The sequence below is a fragment of the Bos indicus genome, chromosome X (genome assembly GCF_029378745.1).
Source record: "Bos indicus isolate NIAB-ARS_2022 breed Sahiwal x Tharparkar chromosome X, NIAB-ARS_B.indTharparkar_mat_pri_1.0, whole genome shotgun sequence".
NCBI lineage: Eukaryota > Metazoa > Chordata > Mammalia > Artiodactyla > Bovidae > Bos > Bos indicus.
In genome coordinates this window covers 131,739,599-131,761,329 of record NC_091789.1, presented here as the reverse complement: position 1 = coordinate 131,761,329, position 21,731 = coordinate 131,739,599, and the positions used below count along the sequence as shown (strand labels likewise).

The 21,731-nt window shown below is 32.8% G+C and overlaps 1 protein-coding gene across 5 annotated transcripts in view; it reads left to right on the top strand.

Moving 5' to 3' along the window:
- CNKSR2 (connector enhancer of kinase suppressor of Ras 2) overlaps positions 1-21,731 on the top strand; it is a 285,732-nt gene that overhangs the window by 156,974 nt on the left and 107,027 nt on the right. For 3 of the 5 annotated variants that reach the window (XM_070784406.1, XM_070784405.1, XM_070784410.1), the window contains exons 9-11: positions 2,664-2,810; positions 12,803-12,936; positions 18,108-18,319. In XM_070784406.1, the coding sequence (XP_070640507.1) occupies positions 2,664-2,810; positions 12,803-12,936; positions 18,108-18,319 (493 nt within the window). The remainder of the gene's footprint in view (positions 1-2,663; positions 2,811-12,802; positions 12,937-18,107; positions 18,320-21,731) is intronic. The other 2 variants (XM_070784408.1, XM_070784407.1) reach the window with 1 other exon arrangement.

Genomic DNA, 21,731 nt, shown 5'->3' with positions numbered 1-21,731 from the left:
ACAAAGTCGGACATGACTGAAGCAATGCAGCAGCAGCAGCAGCTACATTTAAACTTTTCCTACACAAATTTTATGTTCCATGCTAATGGACATTTGCATAACGTACAGTTTTTGTTTGGTTTAAACAGCACTGCAACATACATGTTGCACATTTATCTCTATGCTTTTATCCAGTCATTTCCTTTTGGCAGTAGAAGTCGAATTTGGGAGCCAAAGATAAATATATGGATTGCTTTTGTTTAAAAGACTGCTAATCGAATGTCAGTGAGCGTGGTAAGGCTAATTAAAAAGTAATAAAGTTATATAATTTTCTGCAATTAAATAACATTCATTCAGCTTAAAATTTAAGGCTTCCCAGGTGGTATAGTGGTAAACATTCCACCTGCCAATGCGGGAGATGTGAGAGACACAGGTTCGAGCCCTAGGTCAGGAAGATTGACTGGAGAAGGAAATGGCAACCCACTCCAGTGTTCTGGCCTGGAATATCCCATGGAGAGAGGAGCCTGGTGGGCTACAGTCCATGGGGTCACAAAGAGTTGGACGTGACTGAGCGACTGAGCATGCATACAAAATTTAAATCTAACCAAATAATTACTTTGTCATCAAAAATCAATTTCACTTTTTCATGGAGAAACAATTCTGTTTTTTGGAATTGTGTACTCAAAAAGAGCATAGAGAAATTGTGAAAGAGTAGGATGAATCGAATTACACTAAATGTTACACTGGAAAACCCAGTCAAGCCCTAAGAATTTTCAACTAGTGACATGATTATGTCATAGAATAAAATGAAGAGAAATTGGTACATAGAAATCAATGTGTAATTCGTTGTCTAGAGTAGATAGGCTGAAAGAAGGTTACAGTAATATTGACTGCTTTAGTATCATTAGCAATTATCTAAATAATTAAAATAAGTGATAAAATGTGGTTATCATTAATAAGTTGTTCATAAACTCTTTGTATAAACAGTATATTTTTTCCCTCCAGACCTGGTATTCAAAAATCTGCTCACTTATTTTTTTGGCAAGCAAAATGAATACTTGAATTTGAACTAACTTTGCTTTGATCTTGGCTCATAGAAATGGCTGTAGGGACACTTCTTAGCCATCAGAAGAATCAGAATCAGTGTACCTTTGGGGATGTAATAATCTCCACTTATATATAATGGGAGACATTTGACCAATATCATTGCTGTAGCTGATCCACATTAAAGTGATTTTTTAAAAAATTGACAGCCTGTTATTCATGTTAGGCAAGTATCATAATGATCATTTTGATTCCTATCTGAGACCGTGAGGTTTTAGGCATTATAATGTCTTGCTTCCTTTGTGTCCTCTTTCTCTTAAACTTCGCTCAGTTTAGCTAGAGTAGAAGCTGTAGTTTAAATGAATGGTCCGTCATATAAACTAAAGTCTCCCATTATCCTTCAGTGGCTGTGGTCCAGAGTACCTCTTTCATCATAGTCTCTGGGATCTGTGCTAATTTGGATGAAAGTGCTCATTCTTTACAGCTTGAGCATTATCTCCCAGGCAAAAACATGGTGAATAGGTACAGGCAACCATTCCGTTTCATTTAGGTGCCTAGGAAGAAACTAGATCATGTTCAGACCATTGGCTAAATCTTGCTTGCAATCCAGGATAAATTTTGACCCACTGTATTTATATAACACATTTATATAATTTATGTAGCATAAATTTCTAATCCATTAGAGTTGGAATAAATGGTTGTCTCTTTTAAATGTGAAATACATTTTTTTAAACCTTGGAATAATAGATGTTTTTAATGTGTTTCTTTAAAGAATACTTCTAGGATTTCAAATAACTGCATAACCAGTATGTCTTAAAGCAAATTAACAAATATTCAATAATGTAAAAGAATGATAAGTAATATAACATGGATAACAGTTGAGCCAGGTTTTTGGACATTTATCAAGTACTTCTGTTTAATTATACATAATTATACAATATGTTTGGGGTGATATTCACATATCACATAATGGCTTCATTAAATTTAGTTTATTACATTTTAAATTTATAGAGTCTTTTGGAACACATTTTCAATAGCTGCTGCATTGGAGTAGCATTACCTTGTCATTTCTTACTCTATATTGTGGTTAAAGGTTTATTTTATCAATCCTGTCTTCCACGCTCAGAATGTCGCCTTGGTGTGTCAGTACCAGCTACTGGTAGTATAATGTCAGTCTCACTTAGGGACACTAGTACCACATATCTCTAAAAGATGGTGATGAGCAAGCATGTGGTTTAATTTGTGAGTTCAGGACATTGCCAAATCTTTGTTTCAGGCATGCGGATTCTTAAATTGTAAGTTGTGAACAAAGCTTGGATCTACACCTTGTGCAGCATTAATAGTGCCATAATTTCTTTTAATTCTAAATTATTCTATTGGTTGGATACCATCTTAGTCTCTGCTTTGACTTGTAAATGTCCATTGTTATCTCATAATGATATGGACTCTAATGCAATAACATGGTTAGTCAATTCAAAAATAAAATATCTTTTTGAGTTTATATCTCCTGAAAATTGATAGGATGGTACACCAATTATGTGGTTTTCTTTTTTTTCTTACTAATCTTATTAAAGGGGGAGAACATTAAATCTTTGAATACTGTACCTCAATTTTATTGTAATGATTTTGCTGGTTACCAGGTGGGGTGGCAGTTGAAAAATTTGGTGAATGCACTACGAGAGGACCCGAGTGGTGTTATCTTAACTTTGAAAAAGCGACCTCAGAGCATGCTTACCTCAGCACCAGCTTTACTGAAAAATATGAGATGGAAGCCCCTTGCTCTGCAGGTAATGAAGCTTAATCATAAGTCATACACCATCATTTTAGCCATAGATTATCTCAGTAATGCTTCTTTATTGTGCCTCATCTCAGCAGCATATGGATTAATCTTGTATGCTTTTGAAAATTTGTTTGTGAAATGATCTCTTCACAGCTGATCCTAATAGGCTTAATTGTGATGAAATTTCAAACTCACTATAACTAAAATCAAATGATAAAGAACCCTGCCTTAATTTTTAAACATTTTAAAGCATAATTCCAAAGAAAAGCACAAGTTATTTGAAGCCAAAATGTGGATAGAAATGAAAGTGAGAGGTTTCATTTTGTGATATAATCTTCCATTTAAAAGTTATATCCATATATACTTCTTGAAGAAACTAGATAATAGTTTATAGAATTCTTTTAAATCAGCTCATGAGATAAAAATAGTTGTTTTTGAACAGTAGGTAGAGAAAGTTTTAGATAGTAATTAAAATGTACCTATTACATTCTTCCTGATGGATCATTTCTTTCATTTCCACCACGTATAAAGGCAAAAACAGGGAAATTGTTACATTAGAAATTCTGCATTTTTCTTCAACATGAAACATCACTCTAAAATGTTACTCTGGGTGTTGATAAATTAGGTTCATTAAGAACCAGAGGTATCTAGGAAGTGATAAAAATATTCTGATTGATAAAGACAAGGAAATAATACATTTTCTTCCTTTTCAGTCAGGCTATAATGTTTAAACACATCATAGAAGAAAATTTTACTCTTCACAAGACCTGCACTTTTAAAATAGAAGACCATTACCTTTCATAGAAGTTTAATTTTTAAAAATTAAAGTCGCCCATTGAAATAGAACATTTCCTGTTGTTCAGATTAAAAAGAAAAGCAATAAATGAAAATGCCATTGTTATCGCTACTATTAAGTTCTGTATTAGTACCTTACACCAGTCTTGATTTTTTTTCCCCTGAAATTCTCAATTCTTCATTACACATGAATGGCCTTATAGATTACAATGATTTCTCATTGTTTAAAACTTTCCTACTTCTTGGCCTCAAAGTTGCATTATACTTAAATAAGATAAAAATATAAAAAGAACATTAAGATCTTTAAATTTTTAATGTGAATCTATTTTTTTCAAATAAAGATGTATAAAACTATATTTTAAAACTATATTAATATGTCCAAATGCACTTGACTTGCAGTGTATGTTTATTATCAAAGATTTTTGATGATCATTAAAGTTTAGAGACCAGTATTTGACTCATTAATTCATAGATTAGCAAATCAGACCTTCCCATCACATCATTTTATTTTCTCACTGCATTGTAAGTTACTTTGTTGTTCCACTCTGTAGTTTTCTATTGACATGTCTTCCCCAAAGATCCTTCTTCAGAGCCTGAAAGGTGGGAACCCTGAAGAAGAGACCCTTTTAGCCATTAAGTTTTCGTCTCTATATGTGTGGTTAAATTTAACAGCTTCTCTCTAGCCCCTTCTGCTTCACAGTGAACACCAAAAAGAAGCTAATTTCTTGTTGATCCATGAACTCTATTTGAGGGAATATCTCTAGAAGATAAATTGATGATTTGGTCCCCTTTTAGATTCTTTTCCACAAGCACAAACTGGAGAATTAAGCTAATGACAATATATAGTTAAGAATCACTTTTATAGAAAATTCTGAAATAATCGAAAGACCTTTTTTCTTTGCTACACATACATTTGGTGTGTGTGTTTAAACCTAGAGAACAAAGACTTTAATTTTTTAAATTGTTCTACATCATTCCTTAATTATAATAGATACTTAAGACACTGTTTCTAGGTTCATTCCTAAATGCCAAGAAATGTGCCTCATCAGATCACTAATTATATTTATTCCTTATTGCCTATTGAGTTACTTTGAGTATACTTGTAAATTTACTTTTTCAGAATGCTGAATTCAGAAAAAAATAAAATCAGTATTTACGTAAGTGCTTATATGTGTTGACATTTTTATAAATTTGTTACTTCGCCTGCATTTAGTTCACCTAAAATGTATTGTCCAAGCTCGACGCTTTATAGATAAACAATACTATTAATGGGTTGGAGGAGGCAAGGAGGGACCCTGCTTTCAACTTTGAAAATTGACTTTAAGAAGCAGAAGAAAGAGTAGTAGTTTTAAGTAAATATTTACAGGTGGTGGTAAAACAAAGTCTTAGGAGTAAGGGCAATGGATTAGTCCTGTAACATCGCACGCCACTACCAAATCTCCCACCGCCAAATCTCCCTAAAGTCTATTTTGAAGACCTGAAATTGTACCGTTACAGAGTTTCATTTTGGTATTAAGGCTTTGGCTTGTGCTAAAATGTAAAAAGATACCAGAAGCATAATGGAAACTATCTGGCCAGAATTTTAAGAGAATGAATACAACCAAAGATGGATAAAGCTTGAAGATTCCAGGATCTGGAGGTTGTAAGTAGACTGCTTCCAGAAAGGGAAAAATCAAAGAAATAGTGGGATGAGAAAGTCTTACAGGCAGTTCTGGATTCTTTGTAACTTTGCCTGAGACTACGTATTTTTCCTAGTGGCCAAGAAAGGACCTCATATGTGAAACTTAAGTGCTTAATGTAGCAACAATCCTCTGTGCAGACATAAGTACCATTCTTATTGTAGTCCTGCTTCTGGTGTGTTGGAGCCAAAATGCCCATTAACTCACCTGAATACAAATTTTCATGTTCAACCTGAAGAATTGGACATTAGGTTATTTCTTCATAGGGTATACCAATAGTCTACTAAGAATTATTTCAAATAGAGTTTACAAAAAGAAACAATCTGTGGCATATATTTAACCTCAATATGTATATTTCATCTTTTTCTTTTATGATACCAGGCTTAGCGTTTTCAGATAAAGTATAGCAAAATTTGTGTAGTTTGGAGGTAGATGCTAATACATGCCTCTAATGAAGAGAACAACTTCATTCTAACAAAGGAATAATTATTTTTTAAACTAATAAGGAAATAATTTGTACCTGCACAACTAAAATATAGCCTTATCTACCTTAAGGTTGATTTTTGAGGAATACACGTTTTAATAAAAGTCATTTTAGTTCTAAAACGAATAGTAGCTTCTATTATTAATTAACTGCCAAAAAAAAAAGATAATTAACTACAATGACAAATTTTAATCTGGATTTTCTTTTTAAAATCATTCGTGGAATTATAGCCAAATAAGCAAAAGCATACAATTGAACTTCATGCTCACAGAGCAATTTCATTAGTACATTTCATGAAATTTGGCAACTCTTGTTAAATTCCTGATTTCTCAAATGTTTTGCAATAGAACTGAAAGACTTAAAGATATTTTAGTCAAATACTACAAGCAGATTTAATCTGGAATTGAATTTGTTGTCATCTGCACCCATTTATATATATACAGTAGAGATGTTCTACCTGAGGTAGAATCTTTTGTTCTGAGAAAGCAAACTAGCAATTCCTTGCTTTCTGAGAGCTGTTTTTAAAACATGTCCTTAGTAGCACCCTCTACTAATGTCCTGGATTTTGGTAAGCATGGTGGTTGCTTATGGTCAAGTCCTTGAAATTCAATGAAAAAATCCTGGGGAATTATGGATAAACCTCAGTGTATATTTTTTGATGTTTGTCGTCTTAAATTAGCGTGCATAGGTCACCAGCTTGCACGAGTGGTGTTGTTTTCTTCTTACAAGAGATGTATGGGAGAATTAGCTGGACACTGGTGAGAATATTGATTGAAATCATCACTGGGAATCAACAATTTTAAAAAACATTTAGGAACCCAACTTTTTTTTTTTTTTTTGGTGAAAATGCATCTCAAAAATAATCACTAAAATCAATGCTGGAATTTGATTTACTGATACAGGTTTAATTAGACATTTTTAATGTAAAATGATATCAAGCTGTATCATTAGAATTGCTCCTAGGCTGTTCTAATCCATAAGTCTTTTATATCGAAGTGGTAATTTTTTGTGTGGTTTTTGTGCTTTTCACTTTAAATGTTATTGCTTAGCATTACCTTGATGCCATTTTTACAGGATATTTAAATTAAATACATTTGAGCAGAGAAAGAAATGGAAAAAGAAATGGAAAGCAAATAGTCGTAGTAGTCAGTTTTGTTTATCAACTGGTGTAACGACTGAAGAACACTGATAATGTTACATTTCAGATACATAGAAATATGAATGGTTGAAGTCACTGTAAAAATAAAAACATAAGGAATAATAAAATTTATTTTAATATCAAAGTTATAGGATGGGGTGGCCAAAAAAACATTAGAAGCAAAGTTTATATGTTTCTGAGAATTTTGCTTTAAAAGCATGTTTTGGAGGAAGGAAGGAAGGTAACTAATATTAATATGACACTAGAGAAGAAAATAAGTTTTAACTAAAAATGTAGTTGTGCTGACTGGGAGGCAGAAACAATTACATGTTTCACATGCTCAAGTTAGTAAATAGCTGCAAGCAATTGTCACATCAGATTTTTGTTCACCAATGCTTAAGCAAATTAATTAAAGGATCTAAATCACATTTGTGGTTTTCAACCAAATGCTTTCAAAATGTTAACACAGACTACAAATAATCACCTAATATAAAAAATTATTTAGTTTTTCTATTCTTTAGCTTCCTAATCTTTCTTTAGTTAATATTCTAAAAATAATGTGTAGTGTAAGGTGAAAAAATTAGAAGCTCAGTTTTAATGTTGCAGTATTAACTATGCCCGTAAGAGTGGACAGCATAAATATCCCAGTGGTAGTTTCAGTACAGTGTGCAAATTTTGATGATTAATTGGAAAAAGCCATTTTTTGATGTGACTCTAAAGTGTATATTATTTGTGTATTATATAATCATGTACATAATTTTATGCCCATAGATTTGTTTTTAACTTATACAGATACAGCTTCCTGATCAAATCTGTGGTTGAAAAAAAATGTTTTTTTCTTTGTAGTCTGATAAGAAAAGGAAGATTACATGCTTTAAGAAGAAGACTTAAGTCTTTTGTATTTATAAATTTGTGTTTTAGAAAAAGCTGAGAAAAAACTGAGAGTGGGAGAATTTAGGATACAGGTATTTCTCTTACTTAGACTCTTTTCAAGTCATTGAATACTTAAGAAAATCTTACCCAGGAAAAATTATGCCCAATAATTTTCCAAATTAGATCTAATATTCTTTATATGATCAAGAAATTTACAAGATTGTATGCAACTTCTTGCCTCCCAAAATCCAGAATACATTTTATCTGGAGCATTTCTTTAGATGTCTCAGAGTTGCTAACATAAAACAATATTCTGGTACTTGTATTGGAATTATAATAAAAATGTGTTTGAACTGAATAAGGACTTGTGTGAATGTTCTGTGCTAAAATAATGGGGTATTGTGTTCCAGTTGAGTCTGTACTTATTCCCAAGAGTGAATAAAATTAATGGCCAGGTTTTCTACTTGATGTAATCATTCATATTTCAATGAGTATTTTCCCTCTGGAAGACAAAGCAAACTCTTTGTGATATTTGCACTAGTGAGTTCTACAGATAACTGCATAATGTGTAATGCACCATTTTCATCTTTTAACATTGGGGCAGTCTTTATGTCATTGATTCCATTCAAGACTTTATATAGCTCTATGAAAGCTGGGTCACTTACCAGATAGAGGGACAACCAAATTAAGATATGCTTGCCAGGAGTTGTTAATATGTAAAATGTTTCCAATAAAACCTTTAACATTAACTGTAGTTTTTTAAGTATAGCTGCTCTTCTTTCATAGTCTTTAAGGCCGTATGGTTTTCAGAAGTACATTAATGCCTTCCAGATGTGCTCAGTTACCTTAGAGATGTTAGAATCCGGGACACGAGGAAAGGGCTTGAGCCATCAGAGGACTTAAAGTGAGATTTCAGTGATCCCTTACAAAAGCTGAAAATTTTAGTTTATACTAATGACAGCCTCCCAATGATGTTCAAACTGGAGGAGTAGGATCTTTTTACTAAATTCATCACTGATGATTCAGAGGAAGATTTGTGCCATGCCATATTTTGGGATACAGTTTAAAGGTATTTATAGAGTTCAAACCGACAATATGAGAAATGTATGTGTACATAATATACTTCTGAGTCCTGTTCATAGTAGTAACTTATCATTAATTGACTAAGGTTATAACTGTATACTTGAAGAGATGCATATATGATCATTTTATTTACGATTTGGATATTTCAACATATGCATGCCTGTGCCCCAAAAAATCTGTCATAGATTTCTTTTAGAAGAGTAACAGTATGTATGCAAAATATGTCCTTCCTGTTGGAGCCTCATTGAATCTGGAAGGAAAACTTTGTCATTAGAACTGTTGGGATATGAAAAATAAATTTTGTCGAAAGGTCCTTTCAGAAAATAAACCCACTTGGATAGAATCCAAGATGGATCCATGTCATGCTTGATTGCATACCGAAGTGGATCAAGTTATACTGAAGCTTCATGCTTATTTGAGTTACAAGATGCGGTCTTAAAATACCCTTGTATTTTATCCATAAGTGATAATAGTTCTTAATTCTCTTCCTATGCAGATTTTCCCATTATAAGAGAAAGAGTCAAAATAGCAAAGTGGTACAATTAAAAAAAAAGTATCCTTTATTTCTACTCTTTTTCCTTAAATTGGAAATTCTTAATAGCACAATGGTAAAGTACTTTCCTTATACTATTTTATGAAGAAATTTTTAATGTAAATGTTACCAAGGTAGGAAAAACTATCCTTCTGCATTATTATACTCACATATTTAGGTTTTTGTCTGAACTCAGGCATATGTCTGTTAAATTTTGAATTAAATACAGAGAGAACTTTTTTTTTTTAATATTATTTTATTTTTAAACTTTACATAATTGTATTAGTTTTGCCCAGTATCAAAATGAATCCATCACAGGTATACATGAGAACTTTTTGATTTGAGCAAAGCTGTGTTTTCCACTTTTTGTGTGTATTAGATAGTTATTGGTGGTAAGTGTAATTTTAATGGCATTTGTTACACCTAGGAATTTCTCACTGATAATTTCAACTAATAGCATCATTTATTCTGTGCTTTATTTAGTCACATTTTGCCTATCTTTCTAATGTTCTTTAATGCCATTTTCATTCTTTTGTCATTTATATTTTGTAACGTTTCAATTCTTGTCCTAACTTAGAGCTTTTTAAAGGCGTTATAAATGATCACAAATTTCCTTTGCGGTTAAGTAGCTATTTCCATTTTCCCATGAAGATTCTATTTTGCCATACTTTATTTTTCCATTGCTTAATGTCTTCTTTAAAATATTCTCAAGAATAATTTTTACTTTTTAGTTTGAATTAGCTTGATAAAAATATACTGAATAAATTTATTATTTGTCATGTGTCTTATACTTAGTACAAGGCATACTGATTTAACCAGCCAGACATCTGCATGATAAACCAATTTAAATGTTTTCTATGATTTACCAGTTAGTAAAATAACTAGTAAGTAGAGTTAACAGAATCGACTAATTTCTTCTTTCTCTGAAAGAATAAGTTGTTTTTTCCAACCACTTGAATTAATTGAACCAGCTGAGACAATCAAACCTGTTATTTAAGTATATCTGTCTTTTTCTTCTACATTTTTGCTGCTAATTTAACTATGCTGAGAACATTAATAGCAAATCTGTGCTGAAAATAGAAACCTATAGAAAATATCAATTTGAAGGAAGTTGACACGACTAATATTTAAAGTTCCTGGAAGGAGAAGGATCAAGTACCCTAAATAGACAATCCTTGTAACAGTCCAGGCAGAAGAAAATACTTTTATTGGTCCTTACCTCACACTTCACTTGTAATCACTGACTATTACTACTCCTTTTTTCCTTCCTTCCTACCTCTTTGGGGAGGACAGGAATAGATACCAAGAGAAATTATCTTTAGTTCTACAGATGGTAAAATAAAAGGAGAAAAGTCTTCAGAATTTAGTAATCCTAGAAAAGAAGAAAGAGAATAAAAAATGTTTAGATTATTTTTTTAACGTTATGTTTTTAGAACTTGTTTTTAAGTTCACTCATAGTGTTAAAGATAATTTAAAATAAGAGCATATTAGAGCATTTAAAAAGCATACTGAATATACGTTTTTCTCTCACAGTGCATCAGTTATAGAAAATGTTGGCAAGTAATGTACTGTGTAATTAATGTTTTCTTTACATTTCTATAATTATGAAATTTTGTTTAGATTTGTTGTTTAGTGTCATTTGTATTTAATAATAAGATATCCTGACAGGAAAAATTTGTAAACAGTCACATTACAGATCACACTTAACCTAAAGATCCTATCATTCAAAGATATATTGGAGAGACTTGTAATACATTCTTAGAAATGATATAATTCTTTATTTCCTCAGGCTTCATGGTGTTCATCTGTACAGGCGACTCCTGATTACCTATATAAATTTCAGAATTTCCCATTGCCAAAATTTTTGTTTCTAAAAGACACACATAATTTAACTTAGTGCTATTCCAAAGTCAGCATATTTAAACATAAACAACATAGTCTTTACCATATGCTTTCAAAATATATCAAAATTCTTCGACATGTAAACTTCCAGACTTTTTAAATATCATATAAGATACAATATTCTAGAATCCCAAAATAAATTATCAATTATTTTTCCCTTCTCTCTCTCTTTCTTTAATTTCTATTTCACATAGATTAAAACTTAACCGTCATTTTGGCAGGATGTGTGATTTCAAGCTATTAAGGTGAGCTGTGTAAAAAGGAAGGTCAAAAACCATGAACTAAGCCATAAACTATGTAGCCTACCCCAGGGACCTACATTGTACATTGTATTTATGCTTGGATTTTTGAACAAATTTTGTTTATCTGTAAAAAAATATTGTCATAATATAAAATAGTTGTACTATGCCATTTTTTAAGTGTCCAGCAATACATGTTAAAGTAATAGAACTATGGGTCTATATACAGCTATCCTAAAAGTGTTTTCATACTGGCTAAAATGGCAACATCTTGTCATGTGAAGATGCAGTTCATTTTGTGATCATCATTTTTGTTTGCGATTACATTGAAGTTCTTATTTCTCAATGTTATTGTATATGTAGCTAATAAGTCAGATATCTGTAAGATAAACATGAACATGTGTGAATTTTAGTTTCACTTTAGAGTAATTTCTCAAACGACAGTATCATTTCCAAATGCTATGATGCTTAGAATTGGGAGTGTTCATAAGTTAATGCATCCTGATGTATTGCTTAATTCAGTAAATAGAATATCTTAATTTTTAAAAAACTTAATAGGTAAATACAGGCATGAAAATAAGATCTATAGGTATACAATTAAAAGTTGTTTTAAGCAATGGTAAATGTGTGTGCCTATGACAAGTGAAATGATTGTGTCACACTAATCACCATACTTTTGAAGATGTACCATAAAATGACTTTGAGAAGACAGTATTGTTTATATTTATGGAAGAAGTACATTTTCCTAGGAAATATTCTCATATTAGCCTTTCATACTCTATTTTTGTAACATTTTCTGAGAATCTGTGACTTTCTACTGACTTAGGAGTATAATGCATCTCTTTTGGGAAAAGATTTGAAATAATCTTTCTTGTATAATCAGTCAGGATATAAGTGAGCTCATTCTTTTGGAAGTTAGTCTTTATTATCTTTCTTTCAAAAGTGGAATTCTAACAAAGCAAATTCAAATACGTTTCTAACTGTGAGATAGATCTCTCCATTATGAAACACTGCGTGATATTATTACCTTACAAATAGCTTTAACTGATTATGCCACACAATAAGGTGAGTTAGGAACTAAATGGAAATCTGTTTGTTTTTTAAGATTCAAAGGAATATCCATGTGCTAAATAACATACTTCTTGATTTCAGCCAAGTTTAAAAACTTTGTAGAAATAGATCACTTAAAATTGATAACTATGTGTCGTTGTTGTTGTTGTTGTTGTTTGTGTGTTGTTTGTGTGCGTATGTATTTTCTTTTTCATTTTAACCAGCCTCTTATACCTAGAAGTCCCACAAGCAGCGTTGCCACGCCTTCCAGCACCATCAGTACACCCACCAAAAGAGACAGTTCTGCCCTTCAGGATCTCTACATCCCCCCTCCTCCTGCAGAACCATATATTCCCAGGTATCAAACTAACCATCGTTTTGTTCTGTGTAGCTTCCAGCTAAAGACTGACCTCAGTACATGAAAACTGTGAAGTAAATTCTCATGGAACACCTTGAATATTTTCTCAGTTAAGAATTCTGAGCACATTCTGGAAAAAAACATTACATTATAGAGACTGTGGGCTTCCCAGGTGGCTCAGCGGTAAAGAATCCGCCTGCCAGTGCAGGAGATGCAGGTTCAATCCCTCAGTTGAGATTATCCCCCAGAGGAGGAAGTGGCAACCCACTCCAGTATTCTTGCCTGGAAAATCCCATGGACAGAGGAGCTTGGCAGTCCACAGGGTCACAAAAGAGCTGGACATGACTTAGCAACTAAACAACAACTTAGAGACTTGTATTCTAGTTAATATCAATAACCATGATTTGTATTAAACACTCTACATTAAATGTCTTATAAACATTATCTCATATAATAGGAAATAATAGGAAACTAATATAAAAGTAACAATTTAGGGTTTTTTTAGTAAGTGAAAAAAAATTATTGAGGCTCTTTGACAAAGAAAAGAAATCTCAGGTTACTTTGCAGCATTCCATACTTTTTCTCTAAATGAGAAAGTTACAGGTAACTTTTATGCCTTCTTAAATGTATGTAATTAGGAAGAATTTTTTTTTTTCTTGGATGATAATGAGAGAGAGTGTATTTTCCCCCAATACCTCTGTATCTACAGTTTCCACTTGGTTAGTTCATTAATGTTTTCTTTCAGAAAGTAGAAGGAGTTTGCAAAGAGAATGAGTTGCTTTTAAAGTCTATTTTCAGGTTTCTGGAGGCTGTATCTCTATTTCATGTTCCACATTCCTATTTGAAATTCCTGGCAGGTGGAAGAATATAATTCTGTGCCATCATGCATTCTGTCCAAAAGCATTCTGGTTTCCAGCCTGTGGAATACAAAAATTATGGGAAAAGGCCAGCACTAAATGGAGATAATTAATACCAATCACAAAGTATTTGATTCAGTTTTTAAATTAGTTGTGCAGTCATTCAAAAACAATAATTTAATGTCTCATGTTTTCAAGCTATACTTAATATTAAAATTCTTTAGTAAATCAAAGCACGGAAATTCCTCTTTTTAATTACTTTTCATTGTTCTTTACTTTAATACATCTAATGCTTCATTCTATTGGCTATGATGCTACAGACATTTAACAGTCTAAATGCTACATGACAACATGGCATGTCTGCGAATCCTGTGTTGTCATCTAGTAATAAAACTACAGCCAATTCTAAAAACATTTAAGGTCTTTTTTTTAAAATTAAATGTTGTGAGAACATGGTTTGTGAGAAGATATAATTTGCTAAGCTGGCATTTCAAAAATCTTACTAATATATAATTTATACTCTTATGTTAGATTTACAATCAGTTGTACAAATTGATTTGATATCCTAGTCAAATGTAAGTTGAATTTTAATTAAGGTAGTGTTGGACTTTTTAAATATTCCTGTAAAAGGAACAATAAAAGCATGTGTATTTCACATAGGAAATGCCTCTTTTGGTTTGTTTTCATTGGAAAGATTTTATTCAGGACAAATGATTATTTAAAAGACCTTATTTGTCAGAGTGCCACATGTCCAGATAAGCATCAGAAAACTATTTTTTAGCAAATCTCTGCAGTTTTTTTATGTTCTTTCCTTGCCTCTTGGATAGGGAGGAACTTGTAATAAAGACAGTATTTCCTAGACAACATATTTAAAATGTACTTCAGAAGACAAGAGTTTTAAAGAATTTAGTTCTGTCCTCCAAGTGTGGTGCAGATATGAAGGCAATAAATTGAAGTCAATAAAAAGCTTTAAACGTGCTATTTACAAAAACAGAATGCAAGAGACTAAAGTATCAACACCATAGTACTTGTTTTGGTAGTATTGCTTGAATGCTCCATACTTTTCAGGAAAATTCATAATTAGAGTCTTATCTCTCACTTTAATTGATTCTTAGTCTAGCATGTAATTTAACAGAATGTTCTAACTGTATTCTGAGTCAAATTATTAGTACCTAGTCACACAGTCATTTGATATATCAGTTAGAAAATACATACATCAGAGTCCCTTTGTACCACAGCCTCATATAAATTATCAGCATTTTCTAATTTCACTTGAAGTTATAGTCATAAAACTTTTTGCATTTGTCATTCTTTTATAGTAACGGCCATGGCATTTTCCCCCTTATTTTCATGATGAAAGATTCATCTAATTAAACTCATCTAAGCATTTCTTTTTTTCCTACATTTAAAACATTTGTCTTTATAGGATAGGCATTTTGGTGATAATTTGAATTGTGAATAATAAGAGCTTTCTCATCTTAAAACCAAAAAACCTTAAAAATGCTAGGAATAGACTTTTCTTCATGTGATTATCATTCTTCAAACACATTTATTCCAGTAAAAGAATGTGATCACAAAAATGACTTTTTCACTGAGAGAGAAAACACTCATATATATGATGTGAGTGAAGTTTAGTCCATTTTTTATTATATGACTATATACAATTTCAGTATCAAAGTAGATAGTGAACTTTCATACTTAACCAAAATTCTTTATTTTATCTTGAAAACTAAGGATTTATAAATCTTGCACAACTATGAAGTTTAAGTACTAATTTATCTCATTAATTTTACTATGAGCCATTAAATATAAAGATAGTACAATGAAGCAGTGCTCTAGCTTTTCATCGATTCCCTTAAACACTTTTTAGAGCAAAAGCGTAGGTTTTTTATATTTTGGCCACCTGACGCGAAGAGCTGACTCATTTGAAAAGACCCTGATGTTGGGAAAGATTGAAGGCAGGAGGAGAAGGGGACGACAGAGGATGAGATGGTTAGATGGCATCACTGACTCAATGGACATGAGTTTGGGTAAACTCTGGAAGTTGGTGATGGACAGGGAGGCCTGGCGTGCTGCAGTTCATGAGTCACAAAGAGTCAGACACGACTGAGTGACTGAACTGAACTGGTAGCTGTATAGGGCTTCCCTAGTGGCTCAAATGGTAAAGAGTCCATCTGCCAATGCAGGAGACAGGCGTTCGATCCCGGGATAGGGAAGGTCCCCTGGAGAAGGGAAGGACTACCCACTCCAGTATTCCGGCCCAGAGAATTCCATGGACTGTATAGTCCCTGGAGTCATGAAGAGTTGGATACGACTGAACGAAAAGACAGAATGCAGAATATGAGTACATATACACATAGGCACACACACTTGTATATGCAAGTCATGTATCAATTAATTATACTGTAAAGTTTGGTTTTGGTTTATACTTTTCTTAATTTAGCTTTATTAAATGCATTCCATATAGACATGTCTAATAAATCTTCTTTGTTGGCATAAGGCCCCTCTTTCATATCATGATAGAATCAGGAATACCAGCCCTTCCCATTTTCTACCACAGGGTGTATCCCTATAAAGAGTGTGGTGAGAATTGAATCACCCTCTGATCTCAGCTGCATTAATATTAATGTCACAGGACTGATAGAAACATCTGCCCACTTATAAAGAGGCATAACCTTCTCCAGTGCCCCAGGTTCATTAGGGCTGTTTCCAAGCTAATTGCAGTGTCAGTTTCTTTTTGCTAGAGGTCTGACTTAACAAAAAGTGCCAGGCAATTTGTTCAGGAAAAGTTTTTAGCTAGCCGAAAATATATGTTCCTGGGTTTTATATTTCCTTCTTCTTGTTTAAGAACTAACTTCCATAGTTACAATTTGGTAAGTAGCAACACTTTTATTTAAAAAAAATTAAGGAGTGCCAGCTTGCTGATTCCTTCTTGAATATTATTTACTACTTTCTACATAGTTCAAATAATAAGAATATAGTTCTCTTCATTTGGACAAACCCAACGTATACCTGAGATATAGTATACTGTAGTATAAAAGTATAGTATTTTTGCTGAACTGAAACTCATATTTTAGAATTGGCATTTATAAGCTCATCACCATCTCATAAGACTTAGTAGATCAATTAAAATTTGGTATTTTTCTCTGTTTTGTTTTAATTCAGTTTATTCTGTAGAGTTAAGATTTCACCCTTGGCATTTAACATAAAGTTAAATTTTATTTGGTTTGATACGATTCATGGTTCTGTTTAGGGTAGAACTGGAAATAGAAATTGGAAGAAATAAAATTAATGATCCATGAAGAAAGAAATACTGCATTTGCATTTATAGTCATGTTCTAGAATGTGAGCTTCTCTAATAAAAATTTCATAGCTGGTTAGTGAAATTATCATAAGATAAACAAAGTTCATTTTAACTAATCCTAAATGGAATATTTCTACTGAAACACCACTCATTATGGGTCCAATCACCTGGGCTGTGTGATTAATACTTTGTGTGAGTAAGAGTTTTAGGGATCTCATAAATTATTAGAGATTTTTCTTTTCAGAATCCTATAGAAGAAAATATCATCTTGTCATCATCTTAAATCCCATTCTTAAATTCTGTATATGATCAAGTTTCTCCACCCTCTCTCCACAAGAAATGTTGCTAATATGTAGTGAAATTTTGATATATCCATTTAGAATGAGTTCCAGGAACATATCTTTTTTACTATTAAACTAGATATATACCGTTTAAATACAGAGTGTAATTCTTTTCACTAAGGTTATTTTATTAATAACAAACTGTTTGAAATTCTTAAAATACCACTTTATATAGTGCTAACTTGGTTCTTAAGGTCACAGTACCCTCACAGAGGTGGTAGTTCTTAAATACATCTATGTTTTTAAGCAGTGCAAATATTACCATGAATCAGTTAGATGAACTGGCAGAAGCAGCCTATATTGTTAGCATTGTTAATATTATACCTATTTTCTTAAGCAGTAAAAGCAATTTATGTGCTGAGATGATTTCTTTTATATGCCATAGTATGGTGAACATGAACTAGAGCAGGAGTTAGATTATCCATAGTCCATGTCTAGCTGTGTCATTTATTACCTGTGTAACCTTTAGGCTAGTCATTCAACCTCTCTGAGTCTTGGCACTTTTTTTTCCCTGCAAAATAGGAATGATTAAAAATTGCCCTATAAACATCAAAGAAAGCTTGGAAAGATCAGAAGATATACAGGAAGGATATTATTACTACTTTAAACCCTCTGCCATTTTACCTCCCTAACACTTCCCGACATCCTTCTCCTTTACCCTTTCTTTAGGGATGAAAAAGGAAACCTCCCTTGTGAAGACCTCAGAGGACACATGGTGGGCAAGCCAGTGCATAAGGGATCTGAATCACCAAACTCATTTCTGGATCAAGAATATCGAAAGAGGTTTAATATTGTCGAGGAAGACACTGTCTTGTATTGTTATGAATATGAAAAGGGAAGATCAAGTAGTCAAGGAAGACGAGAAAGCACCCCAACTTATGGTAAGAAGTCTTCTCTTACGTTGATGAAGGAGTTTATGTCTGGTATGGGAATCTCAGTTTTTTTTCCTAGGCTTTTTGGTTGTGAAAATTACCTGAGAGCTTTTGAATCTTTGATCTATTTCTGTTGTGTGCTTCCAAGTGGAATCTCAACAATATAAGGCATGACATTAAAATTTACTCTAAATTTTCCAAAGGTAAGCAAGAATAATTGCCTTCCAAAGGCAGTGTTTTAACTTAACGATACATAGACCCCTTTTTGAATCACATGTAATTTTTGTGTATCACAGGTTGCCAAACTGAAGTAGTTCAAGAGGGGTTTTTTTCCTTTTTTAATCAATACTTAACTGTTAACTTACTTAAAATAAAATTTCTGTATTTCTCAGATATTAAAAAAATCTTAGATGGACTTTTCTGGGTAAAATTTCATCTCAATTTTTGCTTTGTTTTTTTATAAGAAGTGGTAAATTTTGAGTGGATTTTAAATAGAAAGGACATAACATATTTAAAGCAAAGATGGGCCTAGAGTTACCATGTCCCAGGATATTTTTTTTTATCTGACTCCTATTTTTCCATGCATGACCAAGAAAGTAACCCAGAATTGATATAGTTTAGCTGAACCATTTGCAGATAAATTTGCCTAGTGTTAGAGTAGTAAAGTCTATGGTCCTCTTACAAGAATGAATAGATTTAATTGGAATTCTGTACTCCTTGCTTTCCAGTTTTAGGAGAAGGGCAGGATCCTTGCTGATAAGTGCAGATTTGATCAGTGGAAGCTGAAGAGAAAGAAAGTTATTTTTAACTTTCTCTTTCCACTTACTTGCCTTACTTGTTCACCATGGCCATATGCCTCCCTCCTGTGGTCCCAAAAGATTGGTCATCACATACTTTATAACTGACACCCTATTTCATTACAGCTTTTTGGTAATAATGAGTAATAATTAAGTATGGAAAATTTTGCCCAAAACGATCCTAAGTAATAGAACCCTACCTATCATGCTTTATATTATTCTCTGTACATGTGCTGTTTTTTCATGTGCTCCTCATTTATACTACCCTGGTGGCACTTATTTTGAACTGTCATAAATTGAAGGTATTTGCACCTTTGCTTTTCTCTACTATTACATTGTAAACTTCTGCAGTAAACTTCTGCCTGCCACCTTCGTTATCCCCGCCCCTGCCTCATCACGAGATTTTTATTTTTCTGCATTCATTCCACAAGTACTTATTGACTACATATTATTAGATAAGCATTCAGTTCAGTTGCTCTGTCGTGTCCGAATCATTGTGTCTCCATGGACTACAGCACGTCAGGCTTCCCTGTCCCTCACCAACTCCTGGAGCCTGCTCAAACAAATGTATATCAACTCTTCTTTTTTTTATGTCCCAGAATTTTCTGGCTGTTTTCTACTTGTATTAAAGTAGATAAGAATATATAAGGGGAAAGTATAGTCACTAGATAAAGTTGATTATTGATAGCTTTATGAAACATAGTTTACCAAGGCCTTACTTAAATAGCTGTGAACTGTTAGTTCCTTCAGACTATGGTTTAAAGCACCTAGTGCTATCATGTTCCACAAATCATACCTCTTCCAATAAAATAGAATACCATTTAAATTTTAGAAAATGTAGATATCCTATAGATACCTAAAGTGTTTTTATAAACAACTTAGGAGAAAATAAATGTATATATACTTAAAAGAGGAATAAGGAAGTAAAAACAAAAGTTCTTTTACTTTTGGATTTGAAAGTGTTTTTTTTTTTTTTTTTTTAATTTTGAACCTGAAATATAGCCTGAACTTTCACTTAGAGATACTTTAGAGATACTACAGTAGAGATTCCCTGGCACGACTGGAAAATTGTTCCATGTAACTAGCAGTTTAATGTATATTTACCTTTTTAAAATCAGATCTTAAGTGATAAAACCTACTTGTCACATACATGAATTTCTGGCCATAACATTCCCAAAGAGTAATTTATCTGTTAATGCATTCAGCTGATATTTGTTGTGTGTATAAAGTCAGCCAGGCACTGGGGATGCAAAGATGAATAAAACATAAATCTTGCCTGGAAGGCAGTCATAACCCAAAGGGAAAGAACAAAGAGATGCAGTGCAGCAGCAACTTTAGGTAAGGAGGAAAGTGAACAAAGTGCTGCAGTAGCATGGGAGTTGAAGTCCCAGTGTCTTCCTGGGAAGTCACAGAAATATAAGTGACGTTTATGCTGAGTTTTAAATGATGAATAGTCATCATTCAGGGTTTCTCAATGCTAGCTATCCCTACCAAATACTTGACACCCTCTCAAACCTAGTACTGAGATCTGAGAGTTCATATAAATCTCCCAGCCCATCCCCTAAAGGCCCCAAGTATTAGTAACTTCAACCCTTAATAAGTACTAATTGATGACAACTTCATTTAACCTATAAAATGGTCCCATTATATGGATCCCCAAGTATGACAATATTCTCTTGGGTTTAAAAATAATGATAATGAAATGCTTGATCCTGCTGAAGTATATAACAAAAAAAAAACCCTGATTACCAAAAAAAAAGTTCACAATTTATATTTTCTGAAAATGAGAGTAATTTAACTTGTTACCACTTGTGAAATACCTTAAAAGCATTGTATAAGTCCTTTAGCCTTACAGTTCAACTTAGTTCTTCATTGCAAATATCCTTATCTTCCAGTGTGTGGACTTAGCCACCATCGCTACCTATTAACTTCCCAGTTACCTATTTACTCAAAGAGGTTCAGAGTTAAGATTTTAAGAATCTAGATAGTGTTTTGAGAAGCAAAGGAGAAACATAATACAGTTTTTACTATGTGCTTTTGTCTTCATTCATATTTTAAAGTTAGATATATAAGACAAAAATTAAAATTTACAGACACTCTGTTATTAGACTCAGTGACAAAGAAACAGATATAAAGAAAAATACTTGAAAATATCCTAATCATGAACTTTATTTATTTCAAGACTGGAGGTTTATTAAATGCTTTATCATATTTGTTAACCAACTTCTCAGTTTATATCATGGACCCACTATTCGTGGGTAAGAGTGAATTAAAAGATCAGTTATTTGCCCTAAGCCATAAGATAAATACAGTATGGATAGACAGTGGATGGCCTATCTAGAAAATAAGTAAATACTTGTTGAGCTTTTATGTATGCCTTTAAAAAGCATTGGGCTTACCTCATAGGTCAGTTGGTAAAGAATCCACCTGCAAGGCAGGAGACCCTGGTTCAATTCCTGGGTTGGGAAGATCCGCTGGAGAAAGGATAGGCTACCTACTCCAGTATTCTTGGGCTTTCCTTTGTGGCTCAGCTGGTAAAGAATTCACCTCCGATGAGGGAGACCTGGGTTCAGTCCCTGGGTTGGGAAGATCCCCTGGAGAAGGGAAAGGCTACCCACTCCCAT